Raw genomic sequence first — 12,858 nt, forward strand, 5'->3', positions numbered from 1 at the left:
GAGACCCCACTAGTCTCTGGAATACCTGCTGTACGGAGTATCCTTTGGCACTTATCCAAGAAGCCCTGTGCATCCTCTCCCTCTGTACCACTGAAAGGCTCAAGTCTTCCAAATCTCTCCAATCTACGCTGCTCATCATCGGGCATGACAGGAACCACATAGTCCTGAGCAGCTGCAACCGGCTGGGCTGGTGGTACCCCCAACGTCTGGAGTCCCTGTACCACCTGCTCTGGTGTGCGGGCGGCGGGAGTCTGAGCACCTCCCCCGACCTGAGAAGTGGCTACTGTGGCCGGAACAGAGACCACCCGAGCAAGACTGGTGCACACGGTCAGAATTTGAGCTAAGGCCTCCTGAAGGCCTGGAATCACAATGGGCACAGGTGGTGCCTGAGCTGGTCACACAGGCTCATCCACAACTGGAGCCTGCTCCTGAACTGGGGCAACTGGTGGTTCTACAGGTGCTGCCCTAGCTATTGTGCGGGCTGCACCTCTGCCCCCTACCGCGGCCTCTACCGCGGCCTCGGCCTATCGCGGCCCCGACTGGTGGTACAGGTGGCTGCCCATCCTGCCCCGTAGTATGCGTCCTCACCATCTGTGAGAGAATTAGAACAACAGAAATTTAGTTACCAGAATCAAAAGATTCGCACGACAAGAATTCAAGAATGTGGAATTTTCTAAGGGTTCGACAGCCTCTCGAAGATAAGTACATACGTGTCCGTACCGATCCGCAAGACTCTACTAAACCTGCTCATGACTCGTGAGACCTATGTAACCTAGGCTCGGTTACCAACTTGTCACGACCAAAAATCCTAACCTGTTGTGATGACGCCTATCAATGGTACTAGGCAAGCCGATTCTCAAAAATACTTCTAATGTTTCACAAAAGATAAGTTAAAAGCTTTTACATGACAGAGTTTTCGTAAAAACAGTAGTTAAACACAAAATACAGTGCGAAAAAATAGCCCCAAATATCGGGTGTCACCAAGTCATGAGCATATAAACAACCAATCTAAGAAACAGTGTCTACAAGAGTCAGCGTCAAAATACCAATACAGAAAAGAAAAGATAACAAGGAAGGAGAGACAAGGACTACGAACGCCGGCAGCTACCTTGTGAATCTCCGATACTCAACCACGCACGAGATCAACGTCCTTCGTGACCGGAAACACCTGGATCTGCACATGAAGTGCAGGGTGTAGCGTGAGTACAACCAACTCAGTAAGTAACAATAATAATTAAGGAATTGAAAGGTAGTGACGAGCTATACAAATATAGTTCATTTCAGTAATTTTAGTAATGAAAGTAGACATGTTTCAATTCTGGCAATTTAAGTCAAGTCTGTTACACATTACCAAGTTAAGGTAAAACAAGATACAATATTTTCTAGAAGTTTCAGAATAATGACATAAATCATCTAAGTGCAGCAACAAATGAAACAAGTGCAACCTCTTAGGGCAACAGTCCCTCAAGCTCTCTCAATAGCTCAACACTCGGCTCTCAGCCCTCAATACTCACACTCAATAGGTACCTGCGCTCACTGGGGGTGTACAGACTCCGGAGGGGCTCCTATAGCCCAAGCGCTATAATCTGCACGGACAACTCACGTGCTATAGTATCATATCAAGATCCGTACAGATAACTCACGTGCTGCACGGATAACTCATGTGTATAGTATCATATCAAGATCCGCACGGACAACTCACGTGCTGCATGGACAACTCACGTGCTATAGTATCATATCAAGATCCGTACAGACAAATCACGTGCTACAGTATCATATCAAAATCCGCACGGACAACTCACGGACTATAGTATACCTCACATACAGGCCCTCAGCCTCACTCAGTCATCAACCTCTCTAGTCTCACGGCCCTCAGTAATAAAGGGGAATCACCCCAAAACACAATGATATAATGTATCAATAGGGAATAACATAGACTGAGGTATAATATGCAAGTAATACTACGACTGAGTACAAGTAAGAACAAGCAGGAAGGTTTAACAGGTATCACGACCACAGGGGGTCTTTACAGCACCAACACATAGCCTAAGCATGATTTCTAACATGATTCACTGTCAAATTTCTATAGCACAGAAAGGGCACATAGCTAACAACAAGCTTATTTAACTTTTCAGTTTCACGGAATTGACCAAGTCCCACGGTGTACGCCCACACGCCCGTCACCTAGCATGTGCGTCACCTCCAAATTACTCACATAATATAATAATCCGAGGGTTCATACCCTCAGGACCTGATTTAAAACTGTTACTTACCTCAAACCGTGCAAAACTCTACTCCAAAGTGCCTTTGCCTCTCGAATCGGTCTCCCAACGCCCCGAATCTAGCCACAAGCAGTACAATACATTTAAAATAGGCTAAAAGACTCAATTCCATAAGAAAAACACAAAATAAGCCAAAATCCGAAATTGGCTCAAACCGGCCCCCAGACCCACATCTCGAAATTCGACAAAAGTCACAAAACCTGAAAGCTCATTCACTCACGAGTATAACCATACCAAATTTATCAAAATCTGACACCATTTGGTCATCCAAATCCCCAAAATTCACTCTCCAATTCTCTAGCCCTAAACCCCCAAATTGCACCTCAAAAACTCACCAACTAGGTGTAAAATCAGTTGGGAAACATCATTATTGAAGATAAATGGGAACAAGGAACTTACCTCAATAATCACTTCAAAATCCCTCTAAACATCCTCCAAAATCCGAGCTCAAAGTGGTGAAAATGGTGAAAAATCTCGAAGTCCCGTATTTATATGTTCTGCCCAGGCCTTTCGCACCTGCGACCTCTCATCCGCACCTGCGGAACCGCTTCTGCGGAAACCACTTAAGCCACTTGGCTCGCACCTGCGCTCCAGGTCTCGCACCTGTGGAGGCGCTTCTGCGGCCCTTCGTCCGCTTCTGCAGAAATGCCCAAGTCTTCAAACTTTGCATCTGCGGAGCCATTCACGCATTTGCGGGCTCGCAGATGCGCATTCTCCTACGCACATGCGTCCCTTGCCCTTCCTGGCCTTGCCCGCTTCTGCGGCCTCCCTCTTCGCTTCTGTGGGCTCGCACGTACGATTAAACTTCCGTAGGTGCGATTACACCAGCTGAGTCCAAACTTCAGCACTCTTCCAACTTCAAAACTTGGTCCGTTAACCACCCGAAATCAACCCGAGGCCCCCGGGACCTCAACCAAACATACCAACAAGTCTTATAACCCAATACGAACTTAGTCGAATCCTCAAATCACCTCAAACAACCTCAACACGAATTACACACGGATTCAAGCCTAATGAACTTCGAAATTTTCAAATTCTACAAACGATGCCGAAACCTATCAAATCACGTCCGACCGGATGTCGACTTAAGCTTCTAATTAAGAGACTAAGTGTCTCAATTCACTCTGAAATCACTCCGGACCCGAACCAACTAACTCGGTAAGTCATATAACAGCTGTAGAACACAAAAGAAGCAGAAAATAGGGAAACGAGGCTACAACTCTCGAAACGACCGGGCGGGTCATTACACGTACCTGTCAACAACTTAGCAGAAGAATTGTTGAACTCACCATCAAAATAATAGCCCCAAGTCGTACTCTGAATCTCTAGAAAACAGAGTTCTTGTTTACAAACTAGATGTCTTAACTTTACTGTGTTCTATCTTTTTGTGTGTGGGGGAATCTCTGTGTTATTTTAATCTCTATTGAAAAAAAATATATAAAGAAGAGATGGGCAGAACTACCGATCGTTTCAACTGTTTGCACGCTCCCCCTATTCTTTTAACGTGCGACACTTCTCCTATTTTTTTAGGAGTTGATAAACTTCTCTAGTAATTAACTTTCGCCATTTCTTCTAAATGGGCTGAGTTAGTACATATGGGTGACCCGTAACTCAAAACCCAATATCCAACAAATAGTATTAGTACTACTTTATTTTAATATTCTTAGAGCTTTATTTACACCCTAATTGTTTCATTCGCACGAGCTATCATATTTTCCTGTTTTTACTATTTGATGCTACTTCTTTTTCATCTTTTCTTTTTCTTTTTCTTTTTCTTGTTTTCCTTCTTTTTCTTCTTCCCTTCCTCTTTCTTTCTCTTCTTTTAAGTCACGGATCTACCAAAAGTAGCCTCTTTACTTTACCAGGTAGGGTTAAGGCCTGCGTATATACTACCCTTCACAGACCCTACTTGTGAGATTAGATTGAGTTTATTGTTGTAGTAGAGAATTGGAAGGAATAAAAATTAGTACTGCATTACTACACACCATGCATGCAGCCATGTTAAAAGAAATGCTATTATAAATCTGCTCCCATGGATTTGGACGAACTTTTCCTAAAAGTTTCACAAACAAACATCACCATCTTTGCCTACAATTAATTAAAAGAGTATATACTGGGAAGGACAAATTGGTCATAGTGGAATCATTTTGAATTAATAATAATTAAGGTAAATATATCTTACAAAGAAGTCAAAATAAGGGAGGTAAATGTAATATCACAAACCAAAGTATGTTTTTCAATTTTCCTTCTCTTATTTTAAAGTTTTGAATCGTCATCAGCACTATTGGTCCATGTCCACATTTGTGCTTCACAGGTGGGAACTTTTTTATAATCTTGAAATCATAGTAGGAATGTAGGATCATACTAGTACTACTTACTAAGAACATTACTATCTTATGATACACAGGACAAAAAACTAAAAGCACTACGTAATTCTTCGCTTATTCACTAGCTTCATTGCTCATAATTCACATATCACTAAACCTGGTAAAGGAGCATAGTAAACTATTTAAGCCATTCTATACCCACCTAGGGTCCAAAAATTTACAAAAACAATGTGCAATTATTGGCTAGCATACCACTAAACTTGGTAAAGGGGTATAGTACACTATTTTTAAGCCTTTTCTATACCCACCAAGGACAAAATTACCAGAACAATGTACAATGTGTTTGGCTAGCCTCATTGCTCACATGCCACTAAACCTGGTAAAGGACTCGGTCTGAGCCTCCATAAGATTCAGAAACCCAGTTTGGGGGTCAGTCCTAGCCGGTAAAATCTTAAAAGGGGACCGTCTGAGACCTATCAGTTCCAGATTCCAAAATCTTCTTTCATCTATCCGAAAAACTTTGAAAATATATACACTCCCTCCTGCAGTAGTAGCAGAAAACACTAATAAGAAACAATAGGTACAGAGTGCTAACTACTTAAAACTTTCTGTTATTAGGTGTAAAGGCATGCAGATATCATGCGGAGTCCCCTATTAATCCTTAAAAATAAATAAAAGCAGAAGCAAATTGTAACTCTCACGTAAAACAAAAAAATTTAAACCATTGACCTTAAAATTTATGAATGAAATAAAGTATAGCATAACTTCTCTTTTACTAGAGCAATTGGGTGCTTTGCAACGACAGTACAAAGGACAGAACTAGCATAGGAAAACAGAAAAAAGAATAAAAACAAAACTTTTAGATAAAAAGAAGATGCAAGTACCTTTAGTGCTTCTTCCTCTACTTTTTCGATGGAGGTGATTCTGCCTCACTTGAGGAATTGCAAGATAGGTACTGCAAATCTAAAGAAACTACATACCATATTATCACAATGCTCTAGCAAATGATTAATGCTTCTCCATGATCAAGGTGCAGAGGGGAGAATAAGAAGAAAAATAACAAATGAAACATCACATATTCCAACGGCGATAACGACCATAACACTGTTTCAGTTAAGCGTAAAGAGATTCTTATGAAAAAATATCTGCATGGTGTTCATTTAAACACTGCAGATCCTGAAAAGCTGAAGAAGATGATGAATCTTTTGGAAGAATAAACACACTAACCAGATGATTTTGCAAACTTGAGCAGTTTTCAAGTGAAAGACTTACTAGTTCTTGTCTGCATTCCTGAATCGCACACAATATTTGGAAGCAGTCGCATCTTCATCTTCAGAACTTTCTTCCACAAAAGAAGTCTGTCCACCCACAAGTTCAGGAGGTGCAAAGGTCTCTGTTTGAGGTGAGCCAGTCTGTGCAACCTCAGCATTCGGAGAACTTTTACAGACTGGAGCATTTCCTGGTTCTTGGACCTCATTCAAAGAGTTCTTATTGCTGTTCTCATTGTGACACAATTCTTCTTGTTCTCTGGACAGCTTCTGCTTTAATCTATGCGATCTGGGTGGCGATTTCTTGGATTTTTGTCCAGCTGCCACAGGTTCATGAGGCACAGACGCCCCTGGTTGAGGTGAAGGCATCTCCATAACTTCACCGTCCAAGGAACTTCTACTGACTGGAGCACTCCTGGGTCCCCTGACTTTATTCAAAGAATCCTTAATGTTATTATCATGGCACAATTCTTCATCCTCTCTAGACTGATTCTTCTTTATTCTATGTGAGCTACGTGAGGATTTCTTTGATCGTCGCCTAGCTCCAACACCAAGGAATGAAGCCAAATCTTTCCTAGCAAGCGAGGCCATCTTTTTGCCTTCCAGGTACTCAGAAATTGCTTGAGAATATGCACAAAAGGGGCAATAGAAGTTTCCTTCATTATCGAAGCTGGGGACAGAACCCAAACAGCTATGATGAACCACCAAAGGGCAGCTGCCTGAACTACAAACCAACAGTTGCCCACCTTCATTACACTTCACACAGAGATTGAGCTCTCTACCCTTTTGAGTTGCTAAGGAATCTTGACCCTGAGTGCATTGAGAGTAGTTAACGAAATCATCTCTCTTTGCTAAAAGGCCAGTCTTCTCATTGTGATATCCATCACTGTCACTAGAGACCTCAGGTTTATCATCTTCCATAGCATTCTTTTTGGCTCCTTTAGAAGGTTCATCTTTGAATAAATCTCCCCGAATGCACTCCCGATGTTCTTCAGTTCCATGAATGCGAGAATCTTGATGAACTACCTGCTGTGATGAGCCACTTGATGTTCTCAATTGAGCAGAAGGTTTGCTGCTACTTCCAACATTTTGAATCTTTTCCTCAGAAATCACTTTTTGAGGCAAGAGCTCATCATGACCAATGCTCTGTCTAACCATATTTGATGCAGCACGCTCACAACTACCATCCAAGCCTCCAACAAGAGCTCTATTTTCCAAGTTCCCTTTTCGGACGATAGCTTGGAGATTTCCAGCAGATAATTCTGCTGAATCTCCATCTCTTTGAGATGATTCAAAATCATGAACTACATTGCACCTGGGACTAATGACTTCCTGTTTAAACTTTTTGGAGGCCTTTACGCAACGATCAGAACTGTCCTTTGATATGGGTTCAGGTTCGCCGTATTCTCCTTCATTAACAGTAAAAGTATCGATTCTCCTCTTAGAAGGCACCAGAGTCCTCGGTTGATTATCTTGCAGGCCACTCTCATTGCCCGGTGAAGGAGGAATTGCATTCTCATTTGGTAAAACATGTTCATGTTGACCATCAGTGCCTCTTACTTCATGACTCTGCTTAATACCATTTAAATCAACAGCATTAAAACGATCTCCATCTCTGGAGTGACTGCCGACCTCCAATCCACTCTTTGCTCTCAAGGATGCACAAAGAGGATTGGTAGTATCTAGCATAGCATCCTTAATCTGATTGTCAATTAAAAACAAAGCAAATCCCAATTCCCAGATAATCAGACAGGTACATTGCAGATGTGCAAACTTATCAAATTCCACATATAAATTAAGATTAGCTTACTTGCTGCAGAGCACATTTTGGCAAGCAAGATCTTTTCTTGGTAATAAATGACTGAACATCCCATTTGGACACCTCAGGCCCAGCGATTTTTTGATCTGATGAGACCTGGTCAAATGTACAGGATGCACATCTAAGCAAGTGAAAAAACAGCATCATTCGAAACTCTCAAGCGGAGAACGGCCTTGTAAAATGAATTACTAAAGTTAAAGAAAAATAATCATTTAATAAACTGAGATACTGAATCATATGATCTAAATTTAATAAGTAAAAGTAAGATACTTACCCCCAAGAATAAGCGACGGAGGACATCTTCAGAGCGCACTGATCGGTCAAATTCAATTTTATCACTGGGAACTGAAGCGACATCACTTGCATTTGACATTTCCTGGACAGAAAAGGTCTCTAAAAATCTCAAAGAGACCAGTTCCCTTACATTTCTCCCCATATCATCTGAAACTTCAGGAGTCTGCTTAACCAAATCTGTTATGCATAAACCAGAAATGTCAAAGCAGCCATTATCTCAGTTAATAAAACAGCTTTTATGTCACAAAGCAGTAGTAATTCAGACATACCGATGAGGAAAGAAGTGTCTATCTCATTGGAACTTGCCAATGTTTCAATCACCCATATCCACGGTAAATTTGACGTGCTAAGCTTGGTATCCATGAAAGACTGTTGGAGTGCTTTCGGGATCATATATTTGATTGTCAGCCTCCTTCACATTTATGTTATCTCAGATAACTGTCTAACGCAAAGATAGATGACACAAAGGTGTCGTAAATAGACAGCACAATCAGAGAATAGTGCACCTACATAAAATTCTTAAATTTACAAAAATGTATGAATAAGACGCATCTAAATCCTTCAACAAGAAGGCCAAACTAAATTGAGGTTCACCAACAAGGGGTATGGTGGAATGGATGGGATCCCTCCATCCTTAATCAGAGGTCTTAGGTTCAAGCCCCGAGAATAGAGGGTATGGCAGTGTTATAAATAGCGCTCGCCTCAGCGCTAATAGCGTGAGGCGAGGAGATGCGAGCAGCCTGCGCTATTTTGGTTCTGTTGCATTGCGATTGTAAAAGGCGAGCGCCTCTGCCTGCGTAGCGAGAGGCGAGCTGTGGCGTTGCTTTTTGAAAATAAAGAAAGAAAAAGGCTTAGATATTTTTAAAAAAAAAGACCAACGACTTAAAACATTAGGGTTGCAGCGATTTCATGTTTCTTTCTTCTTCAACTTTCTAACAACAGAGCAGCCAAGACCACCCAGCCCAGGTAAGCTTCTCTTCTTCTTCGACTTCTTCTTCTTCTTCTTCTTTCTTCTTTCTTCTTTCTCCTTTCTTTCTTTCTTCCTTTTCCTTCTTCTTCTCTTCTTCTTTCTATTTTTTTTGCTCTGTTTTTTGTCGAGAAACAGTGCAGAGCAGAGAGTCTGTTGCTCTGTTTTTTTTAGTTTTTCTTCTTCTTCTGACCTTCTCTTCTTCTTTCTATTTTTTTTGCTCTGTTTTTTGTCAAGCAACAGTGTAGCAAAAAACAAAACAGAGAGTATGTTTATGCTCTGTTTTATTTTTTCGTCTTTCTTCTTCTTCTGATCTTCTCTTTATTTTATTTTTTTGCTCTGTTTTTGATTGAGCAGCAGTACTGCACCCTGTTTTTGCAGAGGCAAAGGCAGAGAACTTCTAACTTCAAACCTGAAATTTCCTCCTTTTTCAGTTATAGAGTAGAATTAATTGCATATTGTGAATTGATATATTTATTAATCTATTATTGTTATTGAGTTTTTAGTTATATATATAATATTTTAGTTTTTTGTATAAATTGTCGCTTCACATAAAAAAGGCGAGCGCTTCGCTGCGCGCCTCTCGCCTCAGTGAAGCGGGCCCTCGTCGCTATTTGTCGCCACACGCTATCCAAAACACTGGGGTATGGAATGGAGATACCCTCTGGTTGGGAGCGCACTCCCTCTTTAACAAATCGTACACTGTGGGAATCTGGATTAGTCGGGCCATTGATTCCGGTGATCAGATGGTTATACAAAAAAAACACTAAATTCAATATCATATGTCTAAGCATTCGTGGATAGAGTTATCCGGTACATGTGCTGGTGGGAGGAAGCAGGTACCCCATTTAAAAGTCAAGGTGCACTTAAGCTGGTTCAGACACCACCGTCATAAAAAAAAGGTATCATCTTTAGGGGGCGGTTTGGAGGAGTCTGCTAGGTAAACACAGCAACATAGTACTTCTCCTCTCAAACACAACCACAATAACATGAACAACCAACCAAAGGATATAACACATTTACTTGATTTCTATGTAAGCCAGCTTTTACCAACAAAATAGATGCAAAAACTAAACTATGGAAATAAAAAATTACTTCAATCTCAACTAGAAATGTTGAAAGTTCCCTAACTTTCGAAAAGGTTTTCGTTACCGGCTTGGAACAATGATACATACTCAACTCACCTTTGCTCAGTAAAATATCCTTATAAGGCTACAACAACAACAACAACAACAACTATTACGCCTCATTCTCAAACAAGTCAGGATTCATATAGCTATTACGCCTCATTCTCAAACAAGTCAGACTATATGAATCCTCACTGACCAGTTTACTCCATTTAATCTCGTCTCATGCCAATATTATGCAAATACAAATAAAAAGTATCAGAGTTTCTGTATATTTTCTAAACGTATAAATCTCTAAAAGGCTAAACCACTCCTAGAAAGCATATGACCTATGGTAAAAGTGCTAACATCTAATACGTATTACACCTATTTCTGTAATAAATTCCTTTTCACCTATGGTTATTAAAAAAAAACACTAAGAACCGCATATGCTTCAACATAAACAAAAACAAAATTCATGTTAATTTCTTTTTTCTTTTGACTGAGGACCCTGAAATAAAAGCTGAATATTTCCAAATTTCCAAAGAGCAAATAGGAAAAAAATAAATAAAGATGAGTACTTTGGAATGCATACCTTAAAAATTGGGGCAACTAATACTTGGTGTTGGAGAGAAACTGAGAGCGGGGAAAGTTGCAGGAGCATAATATTACGAAAGAGTCGGGTCGGGCTCATCGGGTTCGGGTAATTAGGCTCCAGGTTTTGGGAAAACGACACTTGTCCCCCTTGAGATTTGAGAAATTGGAAATACACCCCCGTAATGATGATAGTAAAAATTCGATATTCAATTGTTTTATGTGAAAAGATTTTTACACTAAAAAATTATTAATTTTACCGCTAAATTTACAAAAGTGAGAATAGATGTCACTCGAAATATTTTTTGGATATTAAAAAGATAGAAGGAAAAACTATAATAAGATGTTGCCAAATGCTAAAAGCACACATCATTCCAACACCAAATCAGCTTTTGCAATAGTACTGAAACACTCAGAAAACCCTCTTCCCCTGGCTTTTTGGGGCAGGGGATTTTGTTTTGGGGGAGGGTTTGAAGATTCAGAATACTCAATTCACATACACCATATGTGAATTTTTAATTTTTAATAGTAAAAAGTTAATTATCATTTTTACGAAGTTATCGGTTAATGCTTACTATATATATTTACTTTGTAATTGCTTCGATTTGATTCTTTAAATATTTTAAGCTCTATTTATGCCCATTTTCATTTCTAGCCATATAATGATGTTTCATAGAGAAGCTCAACTTTTGGCCTTCCCCTTGACATTTTCTCTTGAGGCACCTTCTTGGAAATTTGAACTAATGGTAGTTTATGTCCCTCCTCTGTTATAATTTCGGCTATTAAAATCTCTATCGTTAATCAAAGTTCTACATTTGTTCTATTTTTGACGAAATGGGACACGTGGCAGATTTGAACTTAAAAATCTATCCCACAACTGAACTAACCTGTCCTAACCCATGACCCGTCGGATCCCCCCACTCTAAATTAAAAAACCCGATAACCTAATAACCCTCCCCTCATCGTAAATCAACCATTGATAAATCAATAGCGACCAAATTTAGAGTTCTGGTGTTTTCTCTCATCTCTTTTCTTCTTAAACTTATGCGTTAAGGATGTTTAGGTCGTCGAAAGGCATACAATATCGGAGAATAGTTGTTCATCGAAGATGATGTGCAATTGTGGAGAAGTTACCAATCATTTCACTTCGAAAAACTCTCCTAAACCCAGGAAAGACATTCTACAAGTGTCCTAAACTTGAGGTAATTTTTATTTTTTATGTTTGGATATATGTTAATATCCATTATTTCAACAGTTGTTTGAAGTTGTTTGTGTTTCGTTTAGAATGAAGGATGTGGTTTCTGGCAATGGAACGATGAAGAGTTCACTGATGCTGCGTTAATTGCAATAAACAATGTACGATTAGAAGCTGCAAATCGAGAGATTAATATGTTGAATATTTCTTTGGAAGCTCTTAAAGTTGAAAGGGATGGCTTGAACTAAAGGGTTGAAGTATTAGAGGCTATGAATAATTCTGCAGTTAAAAAATCTATGAAATTGGAAGACAAGGTGTTGAAGATGAAGATGTTCAGCATAATTTTAAGTGCCCTAATTGTTGGATTTACTTTCTCGTTTATGAAGTGAATTACTTAGGACAATCTTGTATCTGTAATATTTTTATTTAGTACTAATGGAAATTGTTAGTGACTTTTTTTGGCTAAGTAATGTTTGTATGATTTGGATTCCAACAGTTTACTATTTCAACTGACAATTAGTAGTTCACTCTTTCCAGTAGAATTTGTTATGTTAGTAATATGGGTGACACTTCATGGGAAGAGCACCACGATTAAAGCGAAGAGCAGAATAGGTGAAAACATGGTTAGTAACTTCTCTGTGTGTATCTTATGTAGATCCATACTAGGTTGATACTTTCAACAACATGGCCAAAGAAACTCCAATTCAAATAAATTCAAAATGAGAAGGAAAAAGAAAAAGATGAAGGAAATAAGATTACCCTTGTCATGAAAAATATTCATGGTATAAAATATAAGAATTTTACATACACAGATATCACTTTAGAGGTGATAATACTATCAGACATCGTAGAGCACACATTACCTGTTGCTATGTTGAATATACTCGTCAAAGCTTCAAGGACTGTTAATACTAGTCAAAATAATGCTGCTATAATAGTTATGAAACTGCAAATCTTCAGTTTTTCATATTCCGCAGCTACAAGCCTTAACCAAAAGGCACCATTG

General features: G+C 39.6%; 1 protein-coding gene and 1 long non-coding RNA gene across 10 annotated transcripts; one reads left to right on the forward strand and one right to left on the reverse strand.

Annotated features, from left to right (window-relative positions):
- Positions 1-953: 953 nt before the first annotated feature.
- Positions 954-10,806, reverse strand: LOC107792307 (uncharacterized). 9 transcript variants are annotated; one of them, XM_016614515.2, is made up of 7 exons: positions 10,659-10,794; positions 8,260-8,428; positions 7,971-8,167; positions 7,688-7,792; positions 5,882-7,578; positions 5,494-5,581; positions 954-1,174 (listed from the first exon to the last, which is right to left on the reverse strand). In XM_016614515.2, the coding sequence occupies exons 2-6, from the start codon at positions 8,381-8,383 to the stop codon at positions 5,539-5,541; spliced, it is 2,166 nt and encodes a 721-aa protein (XP_016470001.1). In that variant the 5' UTR covers positions 8,384-8,428; positions 10,659-10,794; the 3' UTR covers positions 954-1,174; positions 5,494-5,538. The 9 variants fall into 9 exon arrangements, 8 of the variants coding, with proteins under 8 accessions (XP_016470001.1, XP_016470003.1, XP_075108583.1 ...); XR_012708966.1 differs by lacking the exon at positions 954-1,174 and adding an exon at positions 4,696-5,151 and having other exon boundaries at positions 5,494-5,572; XM_075252482.1 differs by lacking the exon at positions 954-1,174 and adding an exon at positions 4,696-5,151 and having other exon boundaries at positions 7,688-7,817; positions 10,659-10,806.
- A 914-nt stretch (positions 10,807-11,720) lies between these two features.
- On the forward strand, positions 11,721-12,318 carry LOC107792308 (uncharacterized). Its single transcript, XR_001649501.2, has 2 exons — positions 11,721-11,859; positions 11,942-12,318. It is a non-coding gene; the product is annotated as an uncharacterized LOC107792308 (long non-coding RNA).
- The last annotated feature ends 540 nt before the right edge of the window (positions 12,319-12,858 follow it).

This window comes from Nicotiana tabacum, chromosome 4, assembly GCF_000715075.1.
Source record: "Nicotiana tabacum cultivar K326 chromosome 4, ASM71507v2, whole genome shotgun sequence".
Lineage (NCBI taxonomy): Eukaryota > Viridiplantae > Streptophyta > Magnoliopsida > Solanales > Solanaceae > Nicotiana > Nicotiana tabacum.

What these genes read in the sequence shown, in the direction of transcription:
- LOC107792307 (XM_016614515.2), bottom strand. Translation starts at nt 8,383, where the DNA reads ATGATCCCGAAAGCACTCCAACAGTCTTTCATGGATACCAAGCTTAGC. An exon ending in TCCGTCGCTTATTCTTGGGG is followed by an intron (nt 7,793 to 7,970) that starts GTAAGTATCTTA and finishes ACATTTGACCAG; the next exon opens with GTCTCATCAGATCAAAAAAT. An exon ending in CAAAATGTGCTCTGCAGCAA is followed by an intron (nt 7,579 to 7,687) that starts GTAAGCTAATCT and finishes ATTGACAATCAG; the next exon opens with ATTAAGGATGCTATGCTAGA.